This window comes from Ipomoea triloba, chromosome 3 (genome assembly GCF_003576645.1).
Source record: "Ipomoea triloba cultivar NCNSP0323 chromosome 3, ASM357664v1".
Taxonomy (NCBI): domain Eukaryota; kingdom Viridiplantae; phylum Streptophyta; class Magnoliopsida; order Solanales; family Convolvulaceae; genus Ipomoea; species Ipomoea triloba.
This window is the reverse complement of record NC_044918.1, coordinates 24,276,596-24,289,131: the sequence shown is the minus strand read 5'-3', so window position 1 is coordinate 24,289,131 and position 12,536 is coordinate 24,276,596. Positions and strand designations below refer to the sequence as shown.

Here is a 12,536-nt window from a genome sequence, read left to right as displayed (position 1 = left end):
TCATTTCAAACTCCAATTTTAAGTAGGAACATGCTTCCACAATATCTTTGTGTGTTCCAACAATGTTCATGTCATCAACATAGATAGAGATGATGCAAAAACCATCTGATGACTTCTTAGTGAAGATGCAAGGACAAACATCATTATTTATATATCCCTTCTTCTGGAGGAATTCACTTAATCGGTTATACCACATTCTCCCCGATTGCTTTAAACCATATAATGATTTTTGAAGCTTGATACTATACATGTTGCGATCCTTTTTCTCCCTCAAAAAAGGATTTTCAATACCTTCGGGTATTCTCATGTATATATCGGCATCTAGTGACCCATAAAGATAAGCTGTCACTACATCCATCAACTGCATATCTAATTTCATTTTTACTGCCAGTGATATTAAATAGCGGAAAGAAGTGCCATCAATAACAGGAGAATATGTTTGCTCAAAATCAATTCCGGGTCTCTGCGTAAAACCCTGAGCAACCAATCTCGCTTTATATTTCACCACCTCATTGTTTTCATTCCTCTTCCGTACGAACACCCACTTAGATCCTACTGGGATCATACCTTTCGGGGTAAGTACGGTGGGACCAAAAACTTTTCTTTTATTAAGCGAGTTGAGCTCTGCCTCAATTGCCTCTTTCCACTTTAACCAGTCAGAGCGCTTCCGGCACTCGGTTATTGATTTTGGTTATGGATCCAGATTATCACGTGATATGTTCAAGGCAATTGCGCATGCAAAAGTGTCGTCGACGACTGTCAATTCTCTGTTATGAGTTTCTCCTGTATTAACAAAATTTATGGCAGTTTCTATATTTACATCAACCAGATCATTATCATTTCCCAAAATATTATGATCTAGGTGTTCCGCATCCCTAGTGTTATATGGAGCACGTGCATGTTCACTAGGTATTTCGTCTTCAGGACGGATAAAAACTTCCTGAAGTGACTGTGAAACTTTACCATTTCTGGTTTTCCGCGGATTTAAATCTTTTGCACCAACTGGTCTCCCGCGCTTCTGGCGGTGGGGAGTGTCAGTGTGCATACTTGGACCCTTGGGGACTTCTACTCTAGAAGGAGCATTCAGAGCAGGAATATGGGACCTAGTCACTCCTTTATAATCAGTAAAAGCATCTGGCAGGTTATTTGCTAAATTTTGCAAATTAACAATCTTCTGAACTTCCAGTTCAGTTTGACTAGTACGTGGATCAAGATATTGAAGATCTTTTTCATCCCATGAAATTTCTCGACATTTTGTTAAAGAAGGTACTTTACCTCCCCCTAATGTCGGGAAATGATCTTCATCAAAGATGCAGTCAGCGTACCTCGCAGTAAACTGATCTCCTGTCATGGGCTCTAGGTATTTAATGATGGAGGGAGATTCATATCCAACATATATACCTAATTTTCGTTGCGGGCCCATGGAGGTACGATGTGTAGGTGGTATAGGAGTATAGACTGCACATCCAAATATACGCAGATGGGAAATGTTTGGTTCTATGCCACGTAGTAGTTGTAAGGGGGAATGATCATGATATGCAGTAGGTCGGATTTGTATCAAAGCCGCAGCATGCAATACTGCATGTCCCCAACAAGAAATTGGTAAACTGGACTTTTGTAGTAATGGTCTTGCAATTAATTTAATACGCTTAATCAGCGATTCAGCTAGACCATTCTGGGTATGGACATAAGGTACAGGATGCTCTACTTTGATGCCCAAAACCATACAATAATCATCGAAAGCAGTCGATGTAAATTCTCCAGCATTATCCATTCTTATTGATTTAATCGGATAATCTGGGAACTGTGCATTTAATTCAATAATTTTCGCAATAAATTTAGCGAAAGCTTTATTCCTCGTTGATAACAGACTGACATGAGTCCAACGAGTAGAAGCATCAATAAGGACCATAAAATATCTAAATGGTCCAGAAGGTGGATTAATAGGTCCACAAATATCGCCCTGCAACCTTTGCAGAAAAGCAGGCGATTCATGTCCAACCTTAGTACGCGACGGGCGTATGATATATTTTCCTTTCGCACAAGCAATACATGTATACATATTTGGCGAAAGTACATGAGACCTTGAAAGGTTATGTCCAGCAGAATTAGAAATAATCCGACCCATCATATTTTGACCAGGATGACCTAAGCGGTCATGCCAAATTTGAAAAGAATGTGGATCTTTTAATTTCATGGTTAGTGCAACACATGAGATGTTGGGTCGTATGTGGGTATAATACAACCCAGAAGATAAAGATTCAAGTTCCTCAACCTCTTGCTTATGACCAGTGATTAACTGAGTCATGATTAAGAACTCCTGATTTCCCTTAGTTCTGGTTTCAATATGAAAACCATTTGCCCGAATATCTTTAAAACTAAGCAGGGTTCTCTTAGATTGGGGGTACAACAAAGCATTTTCAATTAGTAACTTTGTACCTTTAGGGAGGATAAGTGAAGCTCTACCGGAGCCCACTACTTGTATCTCATCATTTGCAATTGTTGTGATATTATTACCCGTCTTGTTTAGTGTCTGAAAAAACCTTTTATTTGTAAGGATAGTATGTGTAGTTGCACTATCCACCAAGCACATGATTGGTTTATTGTCCATCGTGTAGACAGTAAAAAATCGAAGTGCTGTTAAAAGCATATGATAAAAGATATATATAATCATGCCATTAATATATTACAAGATTTTATTATAATAAACTTAAAGGAAAGCAACAGAAATATTCATAAAATGTCAACAACATGCCATGCATGATCACCCTATTCTTCAAGCTCAAAATCTCCAATTTCATAATTCATCAGGAGATCATCATCATCATTATTTATGACCGCGTTTGCTGCAGGCAAACTGGTACTGGCATGATGAGATTCATTCTTTGTTGGTTGCTTATCATCTTTCTTCATCATCATTTGATAAGCATTAACCAAATGCCTTGGTATGTGGCATGTACGGGACCAGTGCCCACTACATCCGCATCGGTAGCAAACCTATTTATGACCAGAGTTTTTCTTTGATGAGTTTTGATTTCCTTGGGTAAGAATAATGCGTTCCGTACCCCTACGGTTACCGCGATTGTATGAGCTTTGACCTTCCGGGACAAAACCAATACGTTCCATACCTCTACGGTTACCGCGACCGTGTCTACCACCACGACCCTTACCACGACCTCTTCTATTTTTCCACCCTTTGGCAATATTATGTGCTTCAGGCACAGGTGCAGAGCCAACTGGTCGTGCATTATGATTTTTCATCAACAACTGATTATGTTTTTCAGCCACAAGAAGTGCTGAAATTAGTTCAGAGTGTTTGTCATAATTCTTAGCCCTGTACTGCTGCTGGAGTACAAGGTTACTCGCATGAAAAGTAGACAAAGTCTTTTCAATTAAATCAGACTCTGAAACTTCATGTTTGCAGAGCTTCAGCTGTGATACAATTTTGTGCAGGGCTGAATTATATTCAATTACAGATTTGTAATCTTGAAACCTCAGATTCAGCCAGTCAAATTGTGCCTGAGGGAGGACAATTGATAGTTGTTGGTCAAATCGGTCCTTCAGGGACTTCCATAATGCATGTGGGTCTTTTTCAATCAAATACTCATTTTTAAGATCGTTATTCAAATGGTGGCGTAGGAAAATAAGAGCTTGTGCCTTCTGGGCATCAGTGCTTTGTGACTCATCAGCAATAGTTTGCTTTAAGTCCTTTGATGTCAAATGCATTTCAACATCTAAGGCCCAAGTCAAATAGTTGCTACCGTCAATGGCAAGCTCAGTAAATTCACGTTTGGCAATTGAAGACATAATATTAGATATAAAAGAAAGTAATTTTTTTTTAATGCAGAATATAAATTATAATAAGGAGTGTAGGAAAGTAGTACCGTTCACTGGAGATTTAGAACACTCGTGCTGATAACGTGTTGTAAATTATAGTACTACTACTAATAATAAAAATAATAGTAATAATAATAATAGTGAAATGGCCGAAAGTCTGGAAATGGGAAAGAAGTGAAGCATTTAATATATGAAGATCCTGGATGATTTTACAAAGAGTGGAGGGGGTTTTTATAATGTCAGGGGATGAGTAAACAAATATATATATATGTACAATAAATGCACATAATTGTCCTGGTTTGGTTGCATTTGTCAAATGCCTAGATGTTCTTTGTTACCCTAAGGTCAAGGGGTCAATTCCCCTAACCCATAGCTTTTGTCTTCATCTTGAACTAACTTTCCAGTCACATTTACTTTTTAAATGTTCTCCAAATTTGTCATCAGCAGCAGTTGTTGTTGTGTGGATTAAGTTTTAGCATTTAAGTGAATGGTCCAAGGTTCAAATCATAACTTGGACATCCATCATTTTCCTTTTATTTCATAACAAAATATATATATATATATATATATATATATATATATATATATATATATATATATTATATGATGGGAAAAGGGACAGTATCTTTTTGCATTTGTCTTTACCGTCTCTCTCTTATATAAATATAATACTAATAATATCATTATTATAAGATGAGTTTAGTTCACAGGTTTTGAATCAGATTGACCAAGAAAGATGCTACAAGATAGGCTTTGATGGATTTCCGGTCAAGTTCACAAATTAATTGATCGAACTAAGCACGAGAGTACAACGAAAATAATTATTGAGTTTATATCGGAGATCTTGACCATACTCCGATAAGGTTTGCCGCCTCCGTATTATTTTAATTTGATAAAATATTACATATGCTGTATGCCATAGATATTCATGTGATAATGAACTATTTTGTGCAAATACTTATTATGTGCACTAATCAAATAAAATTAGGCATAATAAATATTTTGTTATAGGCCATAAAGTTTATCCCATATACTATAAATGAAAGTTATTTTGATATGTTTTTCAAAATCATGGGATAAAATTGTATAATTATCTGTATTTGGCATATGCTATCTCCAAATACCATATGCAGAAAATTGGATGTGAATCATGATAAATCATGTGATGCCTAATCCTTGTAGGATATATGCTTCAAAGAAGCAAATGAATACATCATCACTCTTGATTGGATTAAGAAAAATGAGGAAAACATATGTATTGTGGATAGTGTAACCACACATACAATGATTAAATATACAAAGTATTTATGCATATTGAAAAAGATGAGGAATTTGTTACTACAATGTTTGGTAGTACGAAATGATTGAAAACTCTGAATGAGCCAATGTATTATTGCCTGGACAAACAAATTTATTGAAAATTGTAATGCGTTGTTCCCTCCGAAGTCTCATAGAGATTTGTTAAATTGTAAAAGAATATTCGTAGAGACGAATAGTTGAGACTATAAAAGAAAGGAATTGAGAATTCCTCTAAAATACAAAGGCAATATCAGGGAAGAAATGCGTATTGAAAAATTCCCTTGTTTTTCGTCATGTTTATATTGCACTGGGATGAGTGCCATTGAAGCCAATCTTATAGTAAACAAAATGTTTACTGGTTTGAATAATTTTAAGATTTGGCACGATTGATTAGATGATCATGAATATGTGATGATAATGATAATGATGATGATTATTTCTCATAAATTGAGAAAATGGATTGATATCCTATTATAAAAGTGAAGTGACTTTCACTTTAATTGCTTTGATTTTGATTAAAGCTCGCTATTGTGGCAATTGTTATGAAAATATGTGGAATCGTATATGCCTTAATCATACTTCCACTTTAATTTGCCAAATTATTTCTCTTAAATTATGTATATGCTTTATCTATTTTGATCATATACATTATATGATTGCATATACGTCTAAGTATATCATATGTTGCGATTTAAAGACCTAAAATATTTTGAATGAGCAATTGGGTCACTTTGGGCTAAATATTGAAATTTCAGATTTGAACTAATATTATTGGACATCGTATATATGTCAAACAGTAGTCTCCCATATGAAGCATGCTTAAATTGAAATTATATATTGGTGAGATTAAATTCGATATACTACTGTTTTTAAATCTGACATACTGCATACAATGAATACTCCCCTTACATCTAGTACGTGGTAAACATTTCCCAAATATATCTGTGTTTTATTAAAATGCAGTCTATTTTATTATCACATCATTGCGTATCTATACGAGCTATTAAATAAAGCTTGACATACATATTGGTTAATGTCCATGTTTTGTATAAATATCTAGAGCCCATGATATGGAGATTATTTGATACGCTGACTGCATGAAGATCATTTTCATGGCATTAGGGGGAGATATAAGCCCAAATTATTTTGAAAATTGAATGCCGAGAAAATTTCATAAAATGAAAGGATCTTCAAAAACCCACATACTAGATTGATTGAACTGAATGTTCAGTAAATAATTAATATCTGCCAAATGTATATCTATTGATATACCTATTGATAAATAATGTCTTTAAGAGACATTCGTCAAAGGATGAAATACCTAGTGGTGCACCAAATAATTAATACTGGGATGCGGAACGACCAGATTTGAATATTGATGGGAAATGTCTATCATTTGGTTGATTTTGAAATTGCCACGAATTATTATGGATATGAGAGAAAATTATGAAAATGTTGTCGACAACTCAAATGCCTTTATAATTGCTCAATCTGGATCCAGAGTTAGGCACAAGACTTGGCCTAATCATTTGATAAATAAAAGGAGTAATTAAGGCATACAAAAAGCTCAGCTCGCTATTCTCTAAATTATGTGTACACACCGTTGAATAGGTGTTGGTACAAAAGAGAATAATGATATGATGTGATAAAAGCGAGGCTTGGAGCTCATGGGTTTACACAGATACCCATAATTAATATACTCTCCCATATTCTCGTCATAAATGGATGACAATAAGTTTCGCTTATTAATATCTTTGGCAGTAAATAATATGCAGTTAATGAATATCATGACCGCATAAGATGGGTCATTGGATTATATATGATAAATGTCATGACCGCATAAAGATGGGTCATTTACAGTATATTTGAAAATCCATGATGAATTTTAAGGTTTATATATGACCTGAAACAGACTGAGTATTTTTCCCTTCCGAAGAAGGAATATAAATATGAATATATTATGTGTCATTATGTACTCTTTAAAGAGTTGCGAATAGAGTTATTATCCTCGTGAAGAAGGAATAATATGTACCATTGTGTGTTCAATAAAGAGTTACTAATGAACTTATCTCAGTCAATATTGATGGTATAAACATCAATGAAATAAATAAAAAGCTTAATGATGTTAGGTCATATCTAAAGACGGGGATTTTTGAAATGAAAAGCTTGGAAAAGCTAAGTATTATCTCGATTTAATGATCGAGTATTTCCTTAATGGAATTCTATACACCAGTTAGCCAATAAATGATTTTGATGGGCTATTTAGACAAGCCATTATATAATGGGCTACTTGGGTACTGGCTATTATTATTGTATCCACGTGATGCCAAGTCCCAAAACTGGTTGTATTATAAATTACTCCCATTGTCTAATAAGGAGACAATAAAGATCGTGTTGCACCAATGAATGAGTATATTATGAAAATTTTTACTAGACATTATGATGTCGGTATTATACCCATGTGAGCTCTAAAAGAGTCACGCAATTATTATGAAATATATTCACCCCATTGATAGTTGAACATGATTGTTCACAAAATCCCTCTACGTTTTGGAAGTTTAAAATAAGGGATTTGTAGAATGTTATCTTCAGGGGGAGCATAATGAATCATGAATATTATGCCTGAAGTTTATGTTGGGTTATGGTTGTACTCTTTTTCCCTTAGCTATGTTTTTTTCCACTGGATTTTCTTAGCGTAAGGTTTTTAATGAGGCAACCAGTGCAATACATAATTAGACATATTATGTACTCTTTTTTCCGCGGCTAGGTTTTTCCCACCGGGTTTTTCTAGCGAGGTTTTTAACGACGCATGGATATGATAAGATAATGGCCAAGGGGGAGTGTTATGAATATAATAATAATGTGTGGCCATTATCTCAGATATTGTATTTTTGGACATATGAAGACTCAAGTGTCTGTTGGAGTATCGAAGGGTCAAGCTTACTTCGTATATATAGGCTCGTATATTTCATTCTAATATGTACTTCTTCAGTTCTTTTTAATGGAAAATATGTAACCTTGATGGGCTTAATGAGAACCCTTCCTTCTCTCCATTCTCTCTTGCAATTGTTCTTGCATTCCATTCTTGTTCTGCAATCTCCCTTCTAGTTGTTGCTTGCAAATCCTTTACTTTCATAACAAAGAACAAAATTTTGAATTTAATATGTTATATTTGGTTGGGTGTTTGAATATGCAAATGGGTCCAAGAGATACTTGTCAGATGATTAATAATAATAATAATAATAATAATAATAATAATAATAATAATAATAATAATAAGCTAAGGTCGCCTTCTACGGAGCTTCCGCCGAAGATGGCGACTAGCGACGACTCAATCATCACTGCTCACCGGAATATGTCGCCAGTCACCGGATTGATAAAAATGACATGTAATGACATGTCATTTACCTATTTTGGGCTTTATTGCCTCAATTTTGACATATTTGAGGGTTTAATTGAACATTTTAAAAGTTTAGGTGCAAAAGTTGACTTTTGCCCTAAAGTTTAGGTGCCTGTTTGACCCTTTTCTAATGTTTTTATAACTTGGCATGCTGACTCTCGACTCTGTTCGTGGTGTGATTTCCAAAATTGAGAAATTGATAAGTCCAAATAGATAAAAACATTTCTTTATACGGTTTTAGCCATGCTAGTGTTTTAAGTTTAAACCCCACTGATGTAATTGATTGTTTTATTATGAAAAATTAGTTAGAGATAAGTCTAGAGTCTATCAGTGTTAAGAGTGAAGACTTGATTGATCAGACTCTACACTAGAGCGTCCGGGAATATACGCCGATCTTCACCAACTTATCCTTGCTGAGCTAAGCAGAGCGGTTACGACAAAGGGGTGTGTTTACAAGAAAGTCCCTATCATTTGGACACCTCAAAGGGTGTCACGATAATTATCTAAAAGGATTCAAACTCTAAGGATTATCGTGTTGCCTAGGTCAGTGTTATATTTAAAGGTGGTTGATGGTTCAAGAAGAGATACACAAGAATATAGAAGTTCTAAACGAAAGAATAACCATCACCCCTTAGGTCTAAAAGATTCACTCTGACTACTTCGTCTTCTCAAGAAAACAAGTTCTGGAGATTTACAGTTGAAGAACTTGAGAAAGCAAAATTCATTGATGCTTAATAAGTGGATGTAAATATCATGCAACTGTGGAACAGTGAAGGGTGAGTCAGTAAGACGAACTGCATAAGAATAGCTCTCCTAGAAGGGGACTTCTTTGGACTTCTAACGCACGGATCTCCGGTCTTGGCAATCTACTGTAAACCTTAGTTAGTTGGGTACATACCTTGTGAGGGATTACTTGGGTGAAAATGTTTCTCTTACCTTCTATACTTTGGGTGTTGAGTATAGTGGATTGGACGAACTGCGGCCGTCCCTAGACGTAGATACTGAGGTATCGAACTAGGTTAACAATATCGTGTGCCAGTTTAGTTTCTGCATTTTACTTTCTGCATTCTTATCTATACAACTATTGCATAAACTGAGCGAAATATCAACCAAGGTTCATAAATGATAATATTTGTATAGACAAGGCAGAAACTTAATTAGACTTAATAGAATATTAGGGTTGGTGAGATTTCATTTGCTATCAGAGCTTTAAGTATAAAAAGTGACTTGATCCGTAGGTGATACATCTAATTCTTGAGCTCTTTTTAGCCCTCATTTAAACCAATTTTGCTAACAAAGTGCTTTAACTTGAGTAGAATCTATGACTTGTTTGTGTGATTTGATGTTCTTAGATATAATGGGTCACAACGAGTCATTATGAGGCTTTTTGGAGCATAATGGAACAAGTTTTGAAGCCAAGATGTCACTCAAGGAGGATCAAAGCAGCGGGACGCGAAGCGGGAGAGAAAGCTGGAAAAATGACCTCACACGGCCTCACACATGGTCGTGTGCAAGGCCGTTTTTCCCCCGTCGCCAATCTACTCAGTAGCGACACCACACTATTGTGTACATGGCTTTGTGGGAGGCCGTTTGCTCTTATTTCTGCACAATATTTAAGCTAATTTTCTGCATTTTGAGCCCAAGTTAGAACCCTAGATTGGATAGACTAGCTCTATTTCATTTCCATAGCAAATATTAGCCTAGAATAGCTTAGATCTACACTAGAGAACACATTGCAAGCTTCATTTTGTGGATTGGAGTGGATTCCACCAACTCTCTTCAACATTTAATACTAAAGCTTTCATTTCCTTTTCTTCATCTCTTCTTTACATTTATTGTGCATTTATGATTTCTTTACTTTATATTGCTATGTTTACTTTACAAATGAGTGAGTAGTCCTTTATTTGGGTTAGATTAGATGTTTATTGCTTCTATTGATGCTAGCTATGTAGTTATTGCATAAAGAGGATCAACACACCCATTTAAGGTTCTTGAGTTTGAGTTGGGTTATAATTCAATCTTTCAATAATTATTGCGCAGTGATTGTTGTTTGTCTTTGGAAAGTCTTTCATCACAATGGGAATTGGATGGAAAAGTTGAGCCTTCCCAATCTCAAACCCATTTTCCCTTCTATGGAAATAGGGGTAGATTGGGGCTTATAAAGCTTTTGTTCTTAAAGAACTTGGGTTGATACACCATTGAAATGGGGCAACCCTTGTTCTAATCCTTGTGGAAACATGGATTCCTTAGTGCTTGCCTCAAGAACATAGGGTTAATGTTATTCACCCCAATCTAAGTGTCAAATGCATCAATAGAGCAATACACCTAATTTAACCCATCTTTCCCATTTTGAATTACCTCCTAGATTTAATCTTGTTTGCCCTTTAACCAAAATACCAAAAATATTCTAATTTTAACTCCAATCCAAACATGATTTACTTGGATTTTAGTTATTCTCTTTGGTTTACCTTCCACTTTCAGTTCTTACCTTTTGTTTATTTTAACTTTTTGGTTTAGTTGATTTGATCTTTCCCCCTTTGTGCTTAATTGTTGGTCTATCGCGGACGATGTCTGATTTTAGTGTTTGGGGGGGGGGGGGTCAATTTGTGGTTCGAACTTTGGGCTGTATATAAAATTTTTGCTTCGTTTTGCTTGGATGATTCAAGGTGCATAGTTCTTGGTTAATTGCTTTCCTTGGGTGAACTTATGAACACTTCCTTGTTGTTGGTTAGTGGTTGTATGACGGTACTTGTGCACCTTAGTTTTGATAGATGATTTGAAGCTAAGCTCATGATTGATTCAGTCTTTTGCCAATAGCCTTGTTTGCCTATTAATAAATAAATAAATTTGATCCCGTGTGTTGTGCTTGGCTAGTGAAGGCTTATGTGTGATTTCGGTAACGGTTGTTAGGGCTGTCAAAATAGGCCAAAGCTCGCGGGCCGGCCCGCACCCTCCCCGCAGTGGGGCGGGTTAGGGTCATGAAAAAATAGGCCCGCGAAAATGCGGGCAGGAATTGACCCGCAGGCCAAGTAAAAAAAATTTATATATATATATATATATATATATATATATATATATATATATAAAATACTCCTAATCCTAAACTTAATCCACCCACCCTATTTAATATTTTCAAATGCAATACTGTTTAGTTTGTGATTTGCACCAAATTAAAAAAAAATAGTATAACATTAAAATCTATCTATTAATTGAAATGGTTTAATTAGAAAATAATATCAAATGAAATCATAGATATTAATTTGCTTTGTGGCTATAGCTAAAAGAAAAACATTATGTTAATACAGAGTATTTAACTATGTTATGCATCGTAAATTTGTAATACACCTATTGTAAACCACTATACTTTACTTCATTTTTAAAATTTTGGAAAAAAAAAGCCCGCGGGGCCCAAATCTGCGCGGGGCGGGTTAGGGTTACACAAATTCTGGCTCGCGGGCCTAAAGGGCCGGCCCGTAAAAGTCCGCCAGAAATCTGGCCCGCGGTGGGGCGGGCCGGCCTGGTTTGACAGTACTAACGGCTGTTTTGCTAGAATTTTCCCTATTACTTCCCAATGTGAAATCCTAGGAAAATGCGTTATTTGAAATGATGTAGGCCATTTTTGTTTAACTTTTAGCCTACCCTATTAGTATGTGTTTATCCCTAGTTGTCCCCTTTGAGCCTTTAGTTCTTTCAATAAAGTGCTTAGCACTTGTTCCCGCTTTGTGTTAGTTTTTCTTTGCTTTATCCTTGTTAATTTACCCTTTAACCCTTAGCCAAAAAGAAATAAAAAATATTTTCCTTCCACCCTTGAGAGAATGTAGCATTTGTTCATAAGTTAGAAGAGATTCTTGCTGGAGCCTATCTTTAATTGCATCACTCTACATAGTTTTTTTTTGGTGGGGGGGTTTGTCAAATAAATAGAGTGAGTTGTTTGTTTTGAGAAAAGTGATTGGTTGTAGAAATGAGAAAAAAAAATGAAGAAAAAGATGTTTGAAAAAGT

At 35.5% G+C, this 12,536-nt stretch overlaps 1 protein-coding gene across 1 annotated transcript; it reads right to left on the bottom strand.

Annotated features, from left to right (window-relative positions):
• Positions 1 to 2,997: 2,997 nt before the first annotated feature.
• LOC116013109 lies at positions 2,998 to 3,807 on the bottom strand. Its single transcript, XM_031252764.1, has one exon. It carries the CDS (start codon positions 3,805 to 3,807, stop codon positions 2,998 to 3,000), a length of 810 nt encoding a protein of 269 aa, XP_031108624.1.
• Positions 3,808 to 12,536: the final 8,729 nt, after the last annotated feature.